General features: G+C 42.7%; 2 protein-coding genes across 2 annotated transcripts; both read left to right on the plus strand.

Annotated features, from left to right (window-relative positions):
• The first annotated feature begins 5681 nt into the window (after positions 1-5681).
• Positions 5682-13784, plus strand: LOC111825939 (beta-defensin 131B-like). Its single transcript, XM_023753566.1, has 2 exons — positions 5682-5739; positions 13630-13784. The coding sequence occupies exons 1-2, from the start codon at positions 5682-5684 to the stop codon at positions 13782-13784; spliced, it is 213 nt and encodes a 70-aa protein (XP_023609334.1).
• A 4091-nt stretch (positions 13785-17875) lies between these two features.
• Positions 17876-20190, plus strand: DEFB134 (defensin beta 134). The gene is made up of 2 exons (XM_014457930.2): positions 17876-17933; positions 20048-20190. The coding sequence occupies exons 1-2, from the start codon at positions 17876-17878 to the stop codon at positions 20188-20190; spliced, it is 201 nt and encodes a 66-aa protein (XP_014313416.1).
• The last annotated feature ends 1373 nt before the right edge of the window (positions 20191-21563 follow it).

Raw genomic sequence — 21563 nt, forward strand, 5'->3', positions numbered from 1 at the left:
AAGAGTCTTCTACACTTCATCTTAGAGTTCACCATGGAAATGATAGACAGCAGCCCAAAATAGTAATAGTCTTCAAATCCATCTTTTTTTTTCTTCTCCTCCTTGTCTCATTTCCCCACTCTTCTGGCGTATTTTAGGATCACCTCCTTAAAAAACTACTACCACTAAAATCCTTGTCAAAGATACTTTGCATCAAAGATGAAACTAAAGACAATTCAACTAACCACTTGTTATGCCTAATTTGTGAAAACTATCTTATTTTATTGTTATCGCACAGGTATCTTTTCCAAAATTATTGTGTGTAAAGTACTCTGTATCCTCCTATATAATAGAAGGTTAATATGCAAATAGCGAACAGCAGAACAACCAAACAACTGGTTGCTATGATGTGCACTGACCACCAGGGGGCGTGTGTGGAACATGGCAGTTGTCAGCCCCAATGGGATGGTGGAGCAGGTGAGCAGGGGCACCAGACCAAGGCAGGGCATCGGTAGCTGTCATCTGGGCAAGCCTCTGGTGGTTACTGAAAATTCTTTGCTCCTGCCTGCCGCAATCACGCCCAGCGCTCGCACCCACTGCTGGTGCTGGAGCTGCTGCTCACACCCACTGCCAGCACTGGCCCCACTCGCACCTGCTGCCAGTGCCAGAGCTGCTGCTCGCACCCGCTGCCAGTGCCCAGCGCCGGTCCCAATTGCTTGGTGCCATCAGTGGGTGCAAGCGACAGCCTCCTGCCCTGATCACTCCTGAGGGCTTCTCCACCTCCCCCTGCTCCTGAGGGGCTATCGGAGCAGCAGCTGCCATTCGCACCCCCTGCTGGTGCCGACCCCAATCGCTATGCACCATCATCAAGTGCAAGTGGGGCCAGTGTTGTCAGCGCATGGAAGAGGCAATGGTGGGAGCAGGGCTGCTGGCAGACAGGGGCTGGGGGCCACAGCAGGAGGGGCCAAGCGGGGGAATGGAGGATGGGCCGAGACCTGCCCCTGTGCCTACTGCAGCCTCATGGCCCACAGTTCCTTTCAAGGTGCACAAATTCGTGCACTGGGACCCTAGTTACAATATATTTTCCATAAAGTCAGGAATTTTGTTTATCTTGTCCACTACTGTATTCCCAAGACTTACAACAGTACCAAGCACATATTACGTGCTCAAAAAGGGGAATAATTTTATGCATTAAATGTTGGCCCAACATTTATTACCAGATAATTACTGTTTGCTCATGATGTACTCATCATTTACTTTTAAATTAATTTCAATTTGATAATTTATGTAGCACTTATATCTACATTCATAGGTTAAAATCAGTGATTCCCAAAGTGGGCGCTACCACGATCCAGGTGGGCCCTGCAGCGATCCAGGGGGGTGGTGATGGCCACAGGTGCATTTGGGGGCGATGAGTAACTGCTATTAAAATTTTAAAAAAATTAATTTCCAGGGGCTGAGTAATATTTTTTCTGGAAAGGGAGCAGTAGACCAAATAAGTTTGGGAACCACTGGGTTAGATTGACTCTTTTTATCTTTTGCTGTCTGTGGTATCTTCTAAGTTAATCCTCAATTATCCCTGCCCCTAGGTTCACAATTATGTGCAAACCTGTCCCCCTGAGTATGGCTGGACTTATTGACTGAGATATAATGAACCAATAAAGTATATCACATGAAAGATGATGCCATTTACAAAATTAGTTCTAAAAAGGCAATAGCTTTCATTTGGAGTATATTCTTTCATCTCTCTCAGATCACTTGCTCTTGGGCAAGCCAGCAGCCATGTCATGCTGTAGTTCTAGAGAGAGGACCACATGGCAAGGAACTGAGGCCTACCAACAACCATGTGAGTGAGTTTGGAAGACCTTCCCTGTGGGAAACTGATATAGGGTTAAGCCTCGGACTGGCCTGCTGGCAAAGTCACAAACAAGTCCTAGCTTAAAGGGCACAGTCCTCTTAGCATAATTAGGCTTGACCTTATAACACTCCCTAGATCTTATCTGGGAAGCTAAGGGGCTGAGGAAGTGCAGGAAGTGTAACCATGGTCAAAACAAGTGAAACTCACAAGAACTGTGTAACTATGGTAACCACTACCTTGTTTACCCCTCACTATAAAAAGCTCTAAAAAGGCAATAGCTTTCATTTGGAGTATATTCTTTCATCTCTCTCAGATCACTTGCTCTTGGGCAAGCCAGCAGCCATGTCATGCTGTAGTTCTAGAGAGAGGACCACATGGCAAGGAACTGAGGCCTACCAACAACCATGTGAGTGAGTTTGAAAGACCTTCCCCAGCCTTCAGCTGAGAATGCAGCTCCAGCTGACAACTTTGTCTGCAAACAAGTGGGAGACTTTGAGCCAAATCATCCAGTTGAGCAACACTCAAGATTTTGACCCACAGAAACTGTGAGGTAATAAATGTTAGTTTAAGCCACTACATTTTGGGGGGTTTGGTTATGCTATAATTTGTAAATAATATATTGCCCTGTGACATTTCTATATCGTAGTTATTCGATTTTGTAAAATTTGTTGAGTAGCTATTTAGTTTATTCTGTCCTCTGAATTATTCTCTAATAGCAATTTTCTATCCTTGAAGGGTGTGCATAAAATCTAGTTCACTTTAGCATTTTTGAATGTGAAAGGATAGAACTTTGACTACCTGAAATTTTATTATATTGGCCAACTTTATATTTCCCAAAAAGTGTCCATTTCATTCAAATATTCAGCATAGGCAGTCTAAAGTATTCTATAATTTTTAAATTTTTCTCTACCTGCTATTTTAATGGAAAAGAAATAAACCAAAATAGTAATAATTTTTTAAGTGGTAGAATAATGCATTATTTTATTATATTAATTTTATGGGTTTTCCAATTTTAAAATAAAGATATGTTATTTAGGGACCAGAATAAAAGTAAAATATACATATTATATGTAGGCATCTATATGTGTGTGTGTATGTATATATATATTGTTTTTATACAGGAAAAAAGTTATTAGTGACTTGGCAAACGTATAATCAGTAGAAGATGAGGGACAATGTCAGAAGTCTATAGTATAAGAAGTGAATGGGAAGAAGTGGAAACAAAATATATACTAGTACTATTATTTTTCTGAGAGGAAAGGGGAAAGTTTAGGGTTTTACATAAAAAGTCAACTAAAGACAAGAAAGGTAATTTTATGTTCTGTTTTTAAAATGCAGGAACTTGAAGATGTTTATAGAATTAAGGTAAGGTAATAATGAATTTGGAAAGATTGAAGCAATAAGAAGAAAAAAATAACTGACACTACAAGGACTCAAAAGCTGTCAATACTACCGAATCCAGGAATGGAAGGCAAATAATGAACACTTGATTATAAAGTATTTTCAGAGTACCTAGTGCCTTTCTGGAGAGCTATCTATAATAATAAAAGTGTAATATGCAAATCAACTGAATGGCCAAACAGTGGAACAACCATCCGAACAACCTTCCAGACGAAGCCAGGGCTGCAAAGGCCTACTCTTGCACAAATTTCGTGCATCAGGCCTCTAGTCTATATATATAAAAGCCAAGTGACTGGAACAAAGAAACGATTGGAATAACTGGTTGCTATAACACACACCGCAGCAGCCAACCAGCCCAATCAGGGCCTGATCGACCCCCCCACAACCTCCCACGGCCCCTCCCCCTGGCCGGCCCCCTCACCCTGATCGGGGGTGGGGCTGGCTGGCCAACCACCTATGGCTCCTCCCCCCACCAGCCTGGCCTGTTGGCCCCATCAGGATGGGCCAGCCAGACCCCCCCAGCACGAATTCATGCACCAGTCCTCTAGTGTTCAATAAAACCCAATAATTTCTAGGTCTAATTACTATCTCATGGTAAATTAATTCCTTTCTCCTTCTGCTGTGACAATTTGTACTTCGATAGCTTGATTACTAATTTTTTTATCTGTGTTCTTTTAAAGAAAGGCATATGTCAAAGTGCTGTATCTTTCTTAATTAACTGAGGCCCTAAGCTATCTGGAGATAAGCTACCTTTCAACATTCACCTGGTGCCCACCCACCCACTCCCCAAATGCAATGAACCTTCTTCTGACTCTTTCTTTGATGTCCCGGATTGCCAGCCCATGGATCACACAATGTTCTTGGCCTTTCCTGGCAGGCTTCCAAGCTCACCTCCCAGCTCCAGCTATATCTGGATGGAAAACAAATGTTTATAGAAAATGTCAAAGCGCCACTGAACATTCTGCCCTTAGTGTTACCTAAGGGATCTGTGCTCATAAATTTGATTGCTTAGCAATGTAAACTATACTTCCAACACTTTTCCTCATGATCAAGAAGGCAAGAGCTCCAAGGCACATGAGAAAAATCAGTAAATTCTGGATTCATGGTTGGAGATGCTAAAGATTCCAAACCAGTCAAGTTTAAGTAAAGGAACAATCATACATAACCAGCACACACCCTAAGATTCCCCTGTGAGTTTTCAGGGTGCTGGGGGAATCTTGTTCCCAGCAACTTTGAAGGAAAAAAACCTGAACCCAGGATTAAGAAAAGTCATTCCCACAGCTTTCAGCTCCCTCATTGGCCCTCCTTAGGACCAATATGAGGTTTGTGAGGTTTGCCTCTTCCAGGACCTCTGATAATGATACCCAAAGTCTCCACCTATGCCCCATCCCTGATTCAGCTCAACATATTATTTTCAAAGTCTAAGCCAGGGAGGATCTGCTCAAATAATGTAACTGCATGTTCCACTCACTGAAACGCTGAGGTAGAAAAACCACTTCTCAGACGAAGCCATGACAGAAAGGAGCTTCTTAAGACATGTTACTAACTGGAGTAGGACCGTCTAAGTCCAAAGATTAAACAATTCTAAAATCGGTTATGAAAAATCAAATAAGATCAAGAATGGGAATGCACTTTGCAGCTTCCAAAATTGATATTCTTACTCATGCCTTCTTTGGGGTTCCCTAGACTACATGTTCATTTCCTTAGTGTCTACGAGGTCATTTGTGCCACTTTGTCAGACATATGCTCATGTGGCATTGTCATGGTTTTTTCTATATTATTTGTTTTCCTAAGTTCATCGAAGGCCCATGCTTCTTTTTTGTTCCTCTCACGTTACATGTAGCTGTGATGTGTAAACAATTTGTGTTCACTAAGACTTTAGATATAAAAATTAATCTATTTTATTCAGTTGGTTGAACGCGGGGGAGGGGAAGGGATTTAAACAAAAGCTTTTCTATATCTCCCTAACCTGTGTATGGTTTCAAATATAATTTCATTGCTCAAGTCTGCAAATGTACATTCCCAAAAATACCAATGAAAAGGCATGCTGTTCTATCCAATGCTTCTCTTTCTATTACTGGGGAAATAAAGTGATTACTCTACGAATGTCACCTTAGCCTTCACAGGTCCTCCAGGAACCATAAGACAATGACTTTTCAACAGAATATCTCTCCTGCCTTCACCATGGCTGCTCCTTTTCCGTAAGTGCTATGCACCCTACTGCCATGGCCCACATCCTGTCAATATTTAACAAATGTACTTTGAATAACTGAAACTCGTGTTCGTTGCATGCTGTCTCCTGATATTGAAGGCTCATTGGAGCACAGAAATGCTTCTGCTGCTGAAAGGTTCAGTAATCAGACAGCGACCCACCTCCTGGGTACTAAATATATAAAGAACTTCTCTTCATTTTAGCTACTGATTCTAAGTAACTTAGTCAACCATGAGGGTCTTGCTTTGCATCCTCGGGGTCCTTGCCTTGTTGTCCACAGTTCCTCCAGGTAAGATGGAAACCTTTCTTTCCAGCATTATGAAAATACTAGGTCTTCCAAGAGTTTGAAAATAAATTAGATTGCACCATTCAAGGAAGAATGTGAGAGGAGTGCATTGGCTGCTCACAGGTAGGGAAAGTTGATGCTACTACATCCATAAAGTGGTGCCTTTCAGTGATGTATCCTGTTCTGAAATCTAACTTACAATTGTGCTTGATCCAAAGATGGTGGAAATATGCTCAATATATACACACACAAAAATAGGGGGGATTGAAAAAAATGGAAAGTGAGTGGTGATTAGAAGGGCCAGGGGTAAAGAGGAGGCCACTCCATCATAACCTGTGGTTCACAGAACATTCTAATCATTAATCTAGGTAGAGGGTAAAGAACTAGGTGGAAATTACTATGTGTAGTGGAGGCCAAGATTCCACCTCAACACTTAATCAAATAACCAATTGTACAGACTTATTTATTGAATAATCAATCCTATTTTAAAAACCACTAATACTATGTAATAAATACATATTAATCTTTGGGCTTATAACTGAGGCTTATATTATTATCTATTGATTTAATTATCTTTTCTGATGCATATACTACCTTGGAGCACATTTTAATACCTGTAAATTCAAATTTTTCTTCATTATTCTTGGGGTTTTTTAAAAAAATTATTGAGATAAAATTTACTCTTTTAAAGTGTACCATTTCAGTGATTTTCCGTATATTCATAAAGTTATGCAATCATCACCACTATCTAATTCCTGGACATTTCATCACCCCTAAAAGCAACACCATATTCATTAGCAGTCATTCCCCATCTTTCCCTTTCTTTAAACCTTGGCAACCACTAATCTGCTTTCCGTCTCTATCAATTTACTTTTTCTGGACACTTAATATAATCAATCATGCAATATGTGACCCTTTGTGTCTATTTTCTTTCACTTAGCTTAATGTTTTTCAAAGTTCACCCAGGTTGTATCATGCTTTAATATTTAATTCCTTTCAACTGATGAATAGTATTCTAGTAAACACATACGCTACATTTTATTTATCCATTCGTCATTGATGGACACTTGGATTGTCTCCACTTTGGGACTGTTATGAATGATGTTGCTATGAAGATTTATGTGTGGACATATTTCCAATTCTCTTGGGTAAATACCTAGGAATAGAATTGCTGTGTCATATGAATAACTCTATGTTTAACTTTCTGAGGAATTGCCAAACAATTTCCACAGTTGCAGGCTTCATTTTACAATCTCACCAGCAATGCACGAGGGTTCCAATTTCTCCACATAGCCACCAACACTTGCTATTTGTCTTCATTATTATAAATCCTAGCTGGTATAAAGTGATTTCTCATTATAGTTTTAATTTGCATTTTACTTTGCAGTTCATTTGCAATGTTTAGCATCTTTTCATGTGTTTATTCGCCATTTGTATATCTTCTTTAGAGAAATGTCTCTACAAAGTTCTTCACTCCTTTAAATTAGGTTGTCTTTTATTATTGAGTTATCAGTTTTTTTATATAATCTGAACATTAAGTTTATCAGATGTAAGTTTAAAAATATTCTCTCCCATTCTGAGGATTGTTTTTATTTTTACTGGATGTGCTTGCTGTAGCAAGAAGTATGTTTTCAGGTTCAAAGTTAAAAACAACTTAGACTCAATTGGCTTAAACAATAAAGAAAATATTTTATTACACATAACAAGAAGTCCAAAGATTAAACAATTCTAAAATTGGTTAATGCATCAGATTATCCATTCCATCAAGTGTCAGAAAATGCCAAATTTATCCTTACTTAGCTCCTCTCAAGGTCTGAAGATAGCAGTCTTTGCTCTAGACATCATACCCTGACCCACCAAATTACACCAGAGTACAAGAAGGGCATTTCTTCTTATATCAGCAAGAAATATTTTCCCAGAAGTTCCCCAGAAATGGATATAACCACCTCCCAACTAACCGCTGGTAAAGAAATGAAGAACAATATTATTGGCTTCAACTAATACAGATTTATGCCTAGGATATCTAGAAGAGTGGTAGGCAATTGAACAGCTCAGGACTCTGGCACCTAAGCACATAGTATATTTACATACTACTGTTTAGTTTTGTCACATTGCCTTAAAATTATATACAGAGTAAAGGGAACCCTTATACACTACACTTTTGGTGGGAATGCAAATTGGTATAGCCATTATGTAAAGCAGTATGAAGGCTTCTCAAGACATTAAAAATAGAGTTACCACATGAGCCAGCAATTCCACTTCTGATTTATATCCACAGGAACACAATCAGAATGTTGGCAAGGTATCTACACTCCCATGTTCATTGCAGCATTATTCACACTAGTCAAGATATGGAAACAACCTAAGTGTCCATCAGTTGATGACTGGGAAAAGAAATTGTGATATATATACTTAACAGAATAGTATCCAGCCTTAAAAAGAGGGAAACTAAACCATTTGCAACAACATGAACAAACCTGCAGGACATTGTGCTAAGACAAATAAGTGAGACACAGAAAGACCAATACTATATGATCTCATTTATATGTGGAATATAAAATGGTCAAACTCAAAGAAGTAGATAGTATAATGGTGGTTCCAGAGGAGTGGGAGAGGGAGAATGGAGAGATGTTGGTCAAAGGATACAAACATTCAGTGATAAAATGAACAAGTTCTGGAGACTTAATGTACAGAATGGTGACTATAGTTGGTAATATATTGTATACTTGACATTTGCCAAGAGAATAGATCTCAAGTAATTTTACCACTCAAAGAAAGAAAAAAACTATGTGAGGTGGTGGATATGTTATCTCATGGTGGTAATAAATTCACAATGTATATTATATCAAAACATCAGCCTGGCTGGTATGGCTCAATGGTTGAGCGTTGACCCAGGAAACAAGAGGTCACTGGTTCAATTCCCAATCAGGGCACACACCCAGGGTGCAGGCTCAATCCCCAGTGGAGGGCATGCAGGAGGCAGCCAATTGATGATGTTTTTCTCTCATCAATGTTTCTATCTCTCTATCCCTATCCCTTTCCCTCTCTCTAAAAATCAATAAAAACATAATTTTTTTAAAAAAATCATATTGTATACCTTAAATAATGCAATTTTATTAATCAATCATTCCTCAATAAAAGTGAAAAAATACATACACCCCAAAACTGTGATAAGTGAATATAGTCATTGCAACAACATGGATGTACCTTGAGAGTACTCAACTAAGTGGAATAAGCCAGAAAGACAGGAAGACAAATACTGCATAATCTCACTTTCTTGTGGAGTCTTTAAAAAGAGTCATACTCATAATAACAGAAAATAGGATAGTGGTTACCTGGGGATGATGGGTAGAGAAAATGGGGAATTGTTAATCAAAGGTTCAGTTATGCAAGATAAACAAGTTAAGAAGTTCAGCTATCCATACAGTACCTATGGCTAACAATACTGTATTGTATACTTGAAATTTGCTAAGAGTATAGACCTTATGCTAAGTATTCTTACCACAAATAAGAACATTAATAATAATAAAGAAGGTAGGAGAAATCTTTGATAGGTGATGGATATATCTATGGCTTTGATGGTCATGATGGTTTCATAGATATACACTTTTCTCCAAACTTATCAAGTTCTATACATTAAATATGTACAGTTTTTTACATTGGTCATATCACGATACAGTGGTTTCAAAATCTAATCTAATAAAAGAAACGTGCAAATTGACCACACCTCCGCTATGCCCCAAGCCATGCCCACCAGCCAATCAGAGCAACTATATGCAAATTAACCCAACCAAGATGGCAGCCGGCAGCCATGCAGCTAGAGCAAGCAGGAGGCTTGGTTGCTCCAGCGATGGAGGAAGCCAAGCTTCCCGCCTGCCCTGGCCAGCTGTGGCCTCCTCTCAAGGCAACAGTTTCAATTATAGAAGATAAATCCCAGATACCTGCTTCCAGCCAGCCTCCACTGGGAGCTTGGGTGGCTGGGGGTGTGGCCAGCCTGCAAACAGCCATCAGCCCCTCACCCAGGATGGCTACACCCTCATGGGGTGAGGGTCCCGGCTGGGGGGTTTGCCAGCCTGAAAATGGCCCTCAGCCCCTCACCCAGACTGGCCAGGCACCCCAGCAGGGATCCCCACCCTGAAGGGGCTGTGGCCAGCCTGCAAACAGCCATTAACCCCTCACCCCGGCTGGCCAGGCACCCCAGCGGGGACCACAACCCTGAGGGGGCTGTGGCAAGCCTGCAAACAGCCACCAGCCCCTCACCCAGGATGGCTACACCTTCATGGGGTGAGGGTCCCGGCTGGGGGGCTTGGCCAGCCTGCAAGCAGTCATCAGCCACTCACCCAGACTGTCCAGGCACCCCAGCAGGACCCCTGAACCCTGAAAGGGGTGTGACCAGCCTGAAAACGGTGCTCAACCCCTAACCCAGGCTGACCAGGCACCCCAGAGGGACCCCCACACTGAAGGGGCTGTGGCCAGCCTGCAAACAGCCGTCAGCCCCTCACCCAAGCTGGCCAGGCACCCCAGCGGGAACCCCTACCCTGAAGGGGCTGTGGCCAGCCTGCAAATAGCCATCAGCCCCTCACCCAGGCTGGCCAGGCACCCCAGCAGGACCCCCCTCCATGAAGGGGGTGTGGCCAGCCTGAAAACGGCCCTCAGCCCCTCACCCAGGCTGGCCAGGCACCCAAGCGGGACCCCCACCCTGATCTGGGACACCCTTCAGGGCAAACCAGCCGGCCCCACCCATGCACCAGGCTTCTATTCTATCTAATAATAGAGAAACATGGTAATTAGCCATACCTCCGCTGCCCTTCCCATTGGCTAATCAGGGTGATATGCAACTTAACTGAAAACCAAGATGGCGGCCGGCAGCCAGGCAGCTTGAAGTGAACAGGAGGCTTGCTTGCTTCAGTGACGGAGGAAGCCAACATTCCCTGCCTGCCTTGCCGGCCTCTGAGCTTGCAGTTTAAGAAACATTGTTACAAATATAGAAGCTAAACAAAACCCCAGAAACCTGCTTTCAGCCAGCCGGGCTTCAGCCAGCAGGACCGCAACATTGTTTCAATTATAGAAGCCAAACAAACCCAGATACCTGCTGTCAGCAGCCGAGGTCTCGGAGCTGGAGCCGAGCTTCAGAGCTAAAGCAATTATAGAACCCAAAAAAACCAGATACCTGCTTTCAGCAGCCGAGGCCTCAGAGCTGGAGCCAGCCTGAAAATGGCCCTCAGCCCCTCACTCAGACTGGCCAGGCACCCCAGTGGGGACCCCCACCCTGAAGGGGGTGTGACCAGCTGCAAACAGCCATAATCCCTTCATCCAGGCTGGCCAGGCACCCCAGTGGGGACCCCCACCCTGAAGGGGATGTGACCAGCTGCAAACAGCCATCAACCTCTCATCCAGGCTGGCCAGGCACCCCAGTGGGGACCCCCACCCTGATCCAGGACACCCTTCAGGGCAAACCAGCCAGCCTCCACCCGTGCACCAGGCCTCTATCCTATATAGTAAAAGGGTAATATGCCTCCCAGCACCAGAATCAGCGTGACAGGGGGCAGCGACCAAACCCCCTGATCGCCCTGCAGCTCTGTGTGTGACAGGGGGCGGGGCCACAACCTCCCTATCCGCCCTGCTCTGTTCGTGACAGGGGAAGGCGCCCCAACCCCCTGATCGGCCCTGCTCTGTGGGTGATAGAGGACGGCACCCCAACCCCCTGATTCGCCCTGCTCTGTGTGTGACGGGGCGGTGCCCCAACTCCCCTATCGGCCTTACTCTGTGAGTGACAGGGGGGAGCTCCTCAACCTCCTGATCGGCCCTGCTCTGTGCATGACAGGGTAAGGAGCCCCAACCCCCCTGATGGGCCCTGCTCTGTGCATGACAGGGGGTGGCGCCGCAACCTCCCTATCAACCCTGCCTTGAGTGTGACAGGGGACGGTGCCCCAACCCCCCAATCGGCCCTACCCTGAGCGTGACTGAGGGTGGCATTGCAACCTCCCAATCTGCCCTGCTCTGTGCATGACAGGGGGCGGTGCCCCAACTCCCCAATCGGCCCTTCTCTGAGCCCGACCAAGGACTGCACCTAGGGATTGGGCCTGCCCTCTGCCAGCGGGTCATTATCTCCCGAGGGGTCCCAGACTGTGAGAGGACACAGGCTGGGCTGAGGGACCCCCTCTACCCCCCGAGTCCTATATAATAAAATGGTAATATGCAAATTGACCCTAACAGCAGAACGACTGGGAATGACTGGTCACTATGACACACACAGACCACCAGGGGGCAGACACTAAATGCAGGGGCTGCCCCCTGGTGGTCAGTGTGCTCCCACAGGGGGAGCTCTGCTCAGCCACTAGCCAGGCTGATGGCTGCCAGTACAGCGGTGGTGGTGGGAGCCTCTCCCGCCTCCTCAGCAGCACTAAGGATGTCTGACTGCAGCTTAGGCGTGCTCCCTGCTGGCAAGTGGACATCCCCCAAAGGCTCCTGGGCTGCCAGAGGGATGTCTGACTGCCAGCTTAGTTCCAATCCCCCAGGGAGCGGGCCTAAACAAGCAAGGTGGTCATCCCCCGAGGGGTCCCAGACTGCGAGAGGGCACAGACCGGGCTGAGGGACCCCCCTAGTGCACAAATTTTTGTGCACGGGGCTTCTAGTATATTATATAAAATGTCTCTTTATTAAAGTATTACAACTAAACAATGAAAAAGACATGATATAATTACAATTTCACCATTGTGGAATCCCATTGCATTAATGAATCTAGCCATTGAGCATTAATAACTGCTATCATCTCCCACAAAGAGACAACCAGACATTATGGGTCTCCTTTTAAAACACACACACACACACACACACACACACACACACCAATACATTGCAGCTAGCTAAAGGAATCAAACATAAATCTGATCAAGCCTCTGAATCGTGCTGCCAATTTTCTGAAAATACAGAGGACACAGGAACATGTTGAATTCTCCAAGAGTATGCAATCAGAAAATATCAGCTGTGGGGAAGACTACAGGTTAACCATAACAAGTTCTTCAATGTAAAATACAGATATATAAGAAATAATTCAGGAAGGACCTGTAGATTTATAGGAAATAGCAAACATTGTGATGAGATGAAAACTAAACTATAATGTCTAGGGATGAAAACTCGGGTATTAAAACACATTTTTAAAAGTAAGGAAATTATTACTATAAAACTTAGGATAGTTTTGTTTGGGAGCAAAGGATAGAAGAAGAGAGAATGAGAGAATGAGAGAGTGAGAGAGATCTGGGAACTGAAGTGAGAGATTATGGCTCATGGGATCTTGTGTAGATCTCAGAAACTTCCTTAGTAAATAAGACATGGTTTGGAGCCTAAATACACTGGAAAGTTGGAGCCAAGACACAACTCCCTCTGTCTCCTTCTCATTCTCTATTGGTGATTTTTTTTAATAAACCAAGAAAGTAAAGGAAACAAGAGATAACTTCCCCATTTTTCCACCACCATACAGCTTCTAATGTAAGCTTACTCTGCCTTCTCTTGATTTTCTGACTTAAGGCTACCCCTTCCTCCTACACCCTGAATTTTATCCCCACTCACTTTTTAAAAACTCACTCTTGAAATTGAACATTCTTTCTTAAATCATACATCTTCACCCCAAAATGAATGTGTCATTTTAGAAAAAAATATATGCTGTAACAGTTCTCATCAGAAACCTTTCTCCTTTTCAGCTATTTCCACTTACAGAAGAAATAATCATTTACCTTTATTCATGATCTCCACTTTTCTCAACTATAATTTTTTTGTTATTTTTTTCTGGGCAAGTTCTTTATTGTTGTTGTTTTAATTTATTATGGAACACTTTCAACATTAAAATATACAAATAACTAACATAACACAATATGATGTTTTCTCTTTTCAAAGCGAGAAGCTTTGCTTTTAACAGCAGATGTTCTTCATTATACCATAAATGCAGAATGAAGTGCAATCATGATGAATATTCAGTTAGATACTGTTCTGACTCGAGCATCTGCTGCAGAATAAAGAAAGTTGACTTGAACAAAAGAAAGAAGTGGTGAAAAGTCCAACTCCATTTTCTTCAGACTCCAAGAACAGAAACTAAAAATGAATAAGATTCCCATCTCTACATAAGAATAATTAGTCCGGCCAGCGTGGCTCAGTCACTGAGCATCAACCTATGAACCAGGAGGTCACAATTTGATTCCGGGTCAGGGGACATGCCCAGGTTTTGGGCTCAATCCCCAGGGGGAGGCATACAGGAGGCAGCCAAAAAGTGATTCTCATCATTGATGTTTCTAGCTCTCTCTCTCTCTCTTCCTTCTTCTCTAAGATCAATTAAAATATATTTTTAAATTTTTTTAGAAAGAATGATTAATATGAAAGATAATGGAAATTCATGATAATTCTGTTGAGGTTAAAATAAATATAAATTTAATAAAGGCTTACATTCTATTTTCATGTGTGCATGTTTACATTCATTTCCTCAGTTTAGATTCACAACCACATTGTTGTTTCACCAATAACACGAGAACCCAGCCCCACCACTTATTCACTTTTTAACCTTGGGGAAATGCTTTAGTCTCTCCCTACCCCGGTTTCCTTATTTATGAAGTGGGGTAACGATAGTACCTACATCATGGTGTTATGAGGATTATATGCATTAATATACATAAATCCTGAAGCAGCACCTGACTCCAATATAAGCTCCATATGTGTTCATTATAATTTCATGGACCAGAGAATGTGATCTGTCTTACAGCATTTTGGAATCTGTTAAATCATTCTTTGTGGTCTAAGATAAAATTGATATTTGTTCAAATTTCCCGTGGTTTTGAAAAGAAGGTATATTTTCTGTTTCTGAGGTAATACAATCTTATATAAACACAACATATTTATGCAACATTACGATATTTTAGTAATCTAGGACCAGAACACTAGAAGGAGGACCAAAAAGAAAGAAAAGAGGCAGATGGATTTCAGGAAGAGGAATGAGAAATTTTAGTGGCCATATAATATAATGAGAAGAAGGTATAAAAGGGGATCCTGTGGTTTCAAAGCTGGCAAAGAGATGGTTAGCTTATTTAGCTCACTAAACTAGAATCTAGAGAAAGTAGGTTGGGAGTATGAGGAAAGTTAATAAGGAGATGTTTTGGGGCCTAGCCAGTTTTGCTCAGTGGATAGAGCACCAGCCTGCAGACTGAAGGGTATAGGTCAAGGGTGTAGGTCAGTTGCAGGCTTGATCCCCGGGCCTAGTCAGAGTGCTTGAGGGAGGCAACCAATGTAAGAGACATCAATTTTTCTCTCTCTGTCTCTCCCCCTCCTTCCACTCTCTAAAAATCAATGGAAAGATATCCTTGGGTAAGGATTAATAATAATAATAATAAATAAATAATAATAATAATAAAAGAGAGATGTTTTGGCATAGTAGAATTTTAGCATAAAGGAATATGAGTATCAGTCCACTAGGCACATGCAAAAGTATAACTTAATTTTTTATAAATGAACTTAATTCCTATTATGAACTTCATGCTACCTGATCACAGAAACTGAAATATAGTCAATTTAGAGTCACTTCTCTTTTCTCCAAGTTACTTGTAAGTTCCAGAGAAGTTAAACATTGGGGAAGCATCTGAGAGAGCCTTGATTAAGACATCCTCCTGACTTGGTCTCCCATCACTAGTCAAGGTATGACTGCTGAGTTGCCTCTTATTCTTAATAAAATTATTAAAACTCTTTGGGTGAGGCTCATTCCTTAGTGCATACGCTACTTCTGCTACTCATACATCATTCTGGGTTACCAGAAATTCATATGGGACTGTCTATGACTTCACCACTTCCATGATCTCAGCCATACAGGGATTATGCTACTGCTCCCTTCCCACGCTGGGGGGACCTGTGTGAGGGAAGGGGAACCAATGCTATGAGACTATTTACTAAATCGGACCATGCAATCAATGCTGAGCTATGTTCTTGCCACCTCTCTGTATTCTACTAACATAAGGAAACACTAGTGCATCATTGCTCTCAGACCACACAGTATTTCTGTCCTCCATTACCCTATGCCATTTCTCTCCTCTCTCATTATATAAAGACCAGGACTGAAAACAGAAACAGTGACCCATCACAATATAAGCTGTCTTTCCTCATTCACTCCTATACTCTCCTGCTGCCTCCAACTTATTTAAGACTTGGTTTAGAAAAACCTTAATCTCAGACTTCTAACCTTCAGAACAATGACACAATACATTTCATTGTTTAAGCTATCTAGCTTGTGGTCATTTATTATGGCAGCTCTTGAGAACTAATACACCAGACTTCTTTTATTTTTTACTTCTTTCTTTAATTTATTTTTTAATTAAATTTATTGGGGGTGATGTCAACATAAGAAACGCCCAAATGTGTATTTTTATGAGTTTATTTGAGCTAAACTGATGACAATTGCTGGGAATCAAAATCTTAAGGGATTGAGAAAAAACTCAAGAGAATGACAGTTATGCACCTTATTTTATTATTTTTTATTGTTTTATTTTTTTATGCACCTTATTTTATACACTTAGAGGCCCGGTGCATGAAAATTCATGCACTGGAGGTGGGGGGTTCTTCAGCCCGGCCTGCCCCCTCTCACAGTCCAGGAGCCCTCAGGGGCAGGAGGCAACCCAGCAATCAGGGGGAGGCAATGCCCCATCACACCTCTGCTGCTGCCACTGCCAGCAGTGCAAGCCTCAGCTGGCCCTGGTTACCTGAGCTTCGGGTGGCCCTGGGTGGCTGGGCAGCTGACATCAAGGCCTTCCTGTGCCTCGGGCATTGGCTGGGCAGCCACCATCCGAGGCTTGCCTGTGCCTTGGGCCAGCCCTGGTCGGCTGGGAGGCTGAGGGGATTGGGGGTCTCTGGAGGCCTTGCCACGTGCCTGCCACCCTGATGGGGCTGAGGGGACTGGGCACTGCTATCTTGTGACTGTGGGCATCTCCATATTTGAGGGTGTGGCAGTCAATTAGCATATTCCCTCCTTATTGGCTGTGGGCACCACCATCTTTGAGGGTGGGCAGTCAATTATTGGCTGTGGGAGCTACCATCTTTGCAATGGCATGAGGGTCAATTAGCATATTCCCTCTTTATTAGATAGGATTACAATTAAAGGAGGAGGTGTAAGGATGGTTACATGAAATTCATTGGTGATACTTTAGGACAGCGGTTCTCAACCTGTGGGTCACGGCCCCTTTGGCAGTCGAACGACCCTTTCACAGGGGTCGCCTAAGACCACCCTGCATATCAGATATTTACATTACAATTCATAACAGTAGCAACATTACAGTTATGAAGTAGCAACGAAAATAATTTTATGGTTGGGTCACAACATAAGGAACTGTATTTAAAGGGCCAGAAGGTTGAGAACCACTGCTTTAGGAGGACTGGAGAAAGTCAAGCAGGGAAATCTCTAGGATTGGATAAAAAGTAAAATGGATAGACACATACTTCTTTTACATTTGTGGATATAGAATAGTTAACAATCAATAATTATTCTGATAATAATAACAATGATGGTATTTGTTGTCTTTGCTCTGATGCTGTGGTTGCGCTTTGAGGGGTCTGGAAAAAAGCAAATTACTTTGATATTTCAAAGGTGTGCTTTCAGGTGTGTTATCATAGATGCAAAAAAAAAAAAAAGACAGCAGACAGGCTCAGTTAAAGTGAAGATTGACCTTTGTGCCCTAACCAGTTCGGTTCAGTGGATAGAGCGTTGACCTGGTGACTGAAGGGTCCCAGGCCGTAGGCTCGATCCTTAGGAGGCAGCCGATCAATGATTTTCTCTCATCATGATGCTTCTATCTCTCTCCCTCTCCTTTCCTCTCTGAAATCAATAAAAATATATTTTAAAAAGAAATAGCATATCGTTCTCAGGTCTCCATTAGTACTTTTGGAAAACCCAGGTCGGGGAGCAGTGCCCTTGTCAAAAGGAAAAGCTTTTGAATGGGGACAGCTGTCAGTTTTCCCTCGTCTGAGCTTTGCCAACTCAGGTGCCTCAAGAAAGATCAGTGTAGCATATCCAACTGGAGCAGGGCGCACCTCAGACCTGAGTACTTCCCTTTCTCGCTCTCTGACAGCCCGTGCCAGATCCTACCACCAGCCTCCTCCACAGCAGAGCCTAGCCATGAAGCCTCTCCTCATTGTGTTGGTCTTTCTCATCTTCTGGGACCCAGCGCTGGCAGGTAAAGTGGAAATCTTCCTGGGGGGTCCTTTCTAGAGAAGAGCAATTCCACTAAGCAAGCCTATGCATGTCTTCCCACCATGGACCCTTTAATTTTCAAAGTAGAAAAAGCATCAAGCAGCTTTGATGTCAGCAAGGTCGGAGCTTGCATCTTGGCTCTCCAACTTGTTAGCTGTACTGCTGTAGGCAAAAGTCTGAGCTTCTCTGAACCTCAGTTCTCTTCACTTACAGAACAGAAATAATAATACTAGCAAGGATTAAATGGTATAATGTATAGAATATGCCTAAAATAATATGTGCAGGACCTGACTTATGAGAAGTATTATATTTTCATTAGTGATGCCTCATCTTATTTTGCCACTAGTTTGTCTCTAACTCAGGAACATATCTAGTCATACTAGTCAAAACCAGCAAGTGGTGATAACATGTTAAGCCTCCTAATATGCGGAAATTGCGTATAGTAAAGTTACTATCTGTCGATGCCTTAGGTACATGGTGAAGCAGATGTGGAACTGCTTGTTCCAAGAAAATTAATGAGACCCTATGTGATAAAAGACATGAAGGACTAACTGGCCTCATGTTCTGACTTTAGAAATCTCATCTTGAATATTCTCCTCACTCAGTGGAATCAGTTCAAATCTATGTGTTAGAGGGTCCCATTTAATTTCTCACCCTCCCTGCAGTATTTTCTAGGCAAATGAATCAGATTTTCAGATCATATAACTCAATGGGCTTAAATTAAGAATCCCTAGGATTCAGGCCTTTTAAAGCTCTTGATGGGACCGATTCCACTATGACCACAGATCTCCAGACAATTGCATATCGTCTATAATATTCCATTTATTGTCTTATACATTCCCATAGCTACTCTTTTTCATAGGACTTTCTCATCTCCTATGCAGACCATTACATTTCATCTCCTCGGGCTTCCTTCTTGCCAGCTAAGTAACCCTGACCCCTTCTTTTTTCCTATAGGACAATTATCCTCCAGGGCATGATGACTTGGATAGGGTATGTGTTGGCTCAAAATATTTACACATGGACAAATACGGGCACTCTTGTCCTTTTAACGCCTTCTTACACATGAGCATAAAGAAATATTCATATTTTAATGATCCTGTGGAGTAGCATGTCAACAAAATTGTAAGCCCAGCTCTAATGCCTTGGGCTCTAATAAGAGATCCCAAATCTGATTTCATCCTCCTCTGAACTCACACCATTCCATATGGCAAATGTGTCACTAGACTTGTCATGTTTTTCTCCTCTCTTACAGGTATTTTGTGCTTCTTCTCTCTTTGTCTAGACTGAAAATTCTTTGAGATTAAGGTCTATATTGCACTCAAATCTGCAGCCCAACAGTACCTGAGTTTATAAAAACTGGTTTGGGAATGAATAAGTAATTAAAAGTGAGTTAAGAATTATATACATAGGTAACTTGATTGTTTCAAGTTATTATTTGACCAATTTGGGCAAACTTCTAAGTTACTAATTACCTTAGTCGGCTCAGACTGCCATAACAAAATACCACAGACTGCATGGCTTAAACAAACTTTATTTTCTCATAGTTTTAGAGGCTGGAACGTCCAAGATCAACTGCAGGTCGATTCAGTTTCTGATGAGAGTTATATTTCCTGCCATCTTCTTTCTGTGTCTTCTACCACTAAGTCTACCAGTCCTATTAATTTAGGCCACCAATCCTAATGCATTAGGGCCTCGCTCTTATTACCTTTTTTTTTAAGTCTTTATTGTTGAAAGTATTGCATATGTCCCCTTTTTCCCCCATTGACCTCTCCCAGCCATCATAACGGTTATGACCTTATTTAATTACCTCCTTAAGTCCCAATCTCCAAATACAGTCACACTGAGGATTAGAGTTTCAACATATGAATTGGTGAGAGGGGACTGCAATTGAATCCATAGCACAAGCTAATTTTTTTCAATGAGAACCTATTAGAATTAATTAAATTCTATCAGAATCAATTGATTCCAACAAAATCAGTCATTATGAACTAGTCTCCTTAGAATTAGTATAGAAAAAAAAGGGGGCGGGGCCTTTTTATTTTATAGTCCAAACAGGTCTATAGTGAATTCTCCTTCCATTCATTGTCTTTCCAGGCATGAATCCAATATCATCAGAAATACACAAGAAATGCTATGGAAATGGCATCTGCAGACTTGAGTGCTATGGAAGTGAAATGTTAGTTGCCTACTGTATGTTTCAACTGGAGTGCTGTGTCAAAGGAAACCCTGATCCCTGACATGAGAAGCCAGTGAATGCCAATGAACTTGAAAGCCCTGACCGCTCCCATCTTTCACACAGCCAAGGAATTTATGTTAAACGGTGGCACAGATCTGGCATTTTTATAAACCTTCAGATTCTTAGGATTGTGGATTTTTAAAGCTGGCCTACAGCTTTCCTAAAAGCAGCTAAGCTTCTCATGAAAACAACTTAGAATACATTTTCCCACTTCAAAGTGATATCCGGGCTCTCTTCAGTGCCTATTTATCTCTTTACTCATGGAAAGGATGTCTTGGTTATTCATAGAGGCTTCAAATTATAAAAACGTCTCTTTATACTTAGACTTTACCATTCCTTCAGCTCCCCACTTACCTTTTCTTTGCTCTTCCCATCTACGGAGGAGCAGATCTGTCTTGGCCTCCTGTTGACCTTGTGCATCTCTCACATAGAACACATAGGCGAGGCTTAACTGCAGGCTGACTTGAGTCTTGACTGGGCCTAACCCTGCAGTTCTTGACACACAAGGAGAAAGGCCATGTTGTGATGAGCTGCCATGAGGCAGGTTCTCATTCACCTCCCTGGTTTCAGAGTGAAAGCATGGGACTTTCCACCTCAGCCTGCTTAGGGTCCAGGCTATGAGAACACTTGGCTATGGTGTAGAGTTGGCTCCTGAGCAGCAGAATGGCCCACCACTTCTACTGCCCATCATCTGGCCTCTCTGGTGGGGTATCATCCTGTGAGACTAGCTGCTAACACCATGTTTTGCTGCATGTGTCAGTTAATAAATTGTCTAAATCCATCTGGATTCATTGTTTTCTTTGCCAGACAAACTTATGAAAGTACTAGAGCCTCGGTACACAAAATTCATGCACTGGATGAGGGGGCCCTCAACCCGGCCTGCGCCCTCTTGCAGTCCTCGCTCCTTACTGCTCACCTGCTTGCTGCTCCTTACCGCTAGGCTCACTGCTCCTTAGTGCTCGCCAGTCATGAGCTTGGCTTCTGGCTGAGTGGCACTCCCCAATGGGAGTGCACTGACCACCATGGGGCAGCTCCTGCATTGAGTTTTTGCCCCCTGGTGGTCAGTGCGCATCATAGTGACTGGTCGTTCTGGTCTTTCCACTGTAATGGTTGCTTAGGCTTTTATTATATAGACTAGTGGCCTGTTGCATGAAGATTCATGCAATAGGCCTTCCTTCCCCTGGCTGCCAGCACCGATTTTCCTCCGGGCCCCGAAACCCAGGCCTTTGGTCCAGCTGCAGCAGTGAGGCTTGGCTTCTCCACTCCCGCTGCTCCCAGCCCCCTCCTTTTTTTTTTCCAGCTTCTTGAGCGGAGGCCAGGGTTGGCTGGAAGCCTGGGTCGCCAGGGCCACTCCTTGAGTGGAGCCCAGGCCCC

The sequence above is a fragment of the Myotis lucifugus genome, unplaced genomic scaffold, assembly GCF_000147115.1.
Source record: "Myotis lucifugus unplaced genomic scaffold, Myoluc2.0 scaffold_1, whole genome shotgun sequence".
Taxonomy (NCBI): Eukaryota; Metazoa; Chordata; class Mammalia; order Chiroptera; family Vespertilionidae; genus Myotis; species Myotis lucifugus.

Excerpts from the sequence above, each read along its gene's own strand:
- LOC111825939 (XM_023753566.1), top strand. The coding sequence starts at position 5,682 with ATGAGGGTCTTGCTTTGCATCCTCGGGGTCCTTGCCTTGTTGTCCACA. Across the intron at positions 5,740-13,629 it reads GTTGTCCACAGTTCCTCCAG|CGAGAAGCTTTGCTTTTAAC; the intron begins GTAAGATGGAAA and ends CTCTTTTCAAAG.
- DEFB134 (XM_014457930.2), top strand. The coding sequence starts at position 17,876 with ATGAAGCCTCTCCTCATTGTGTTGGTCTTTCTCATCTTCTGGGACCCA. Across the intron at positions 17,934-20,047 it reads CTGGGACCCAGCGCTGGCAG|GCATGAATCCAATATCATCA; the intron begins GTAAAGTGGAAA and ends TTGTCTTTCCAG.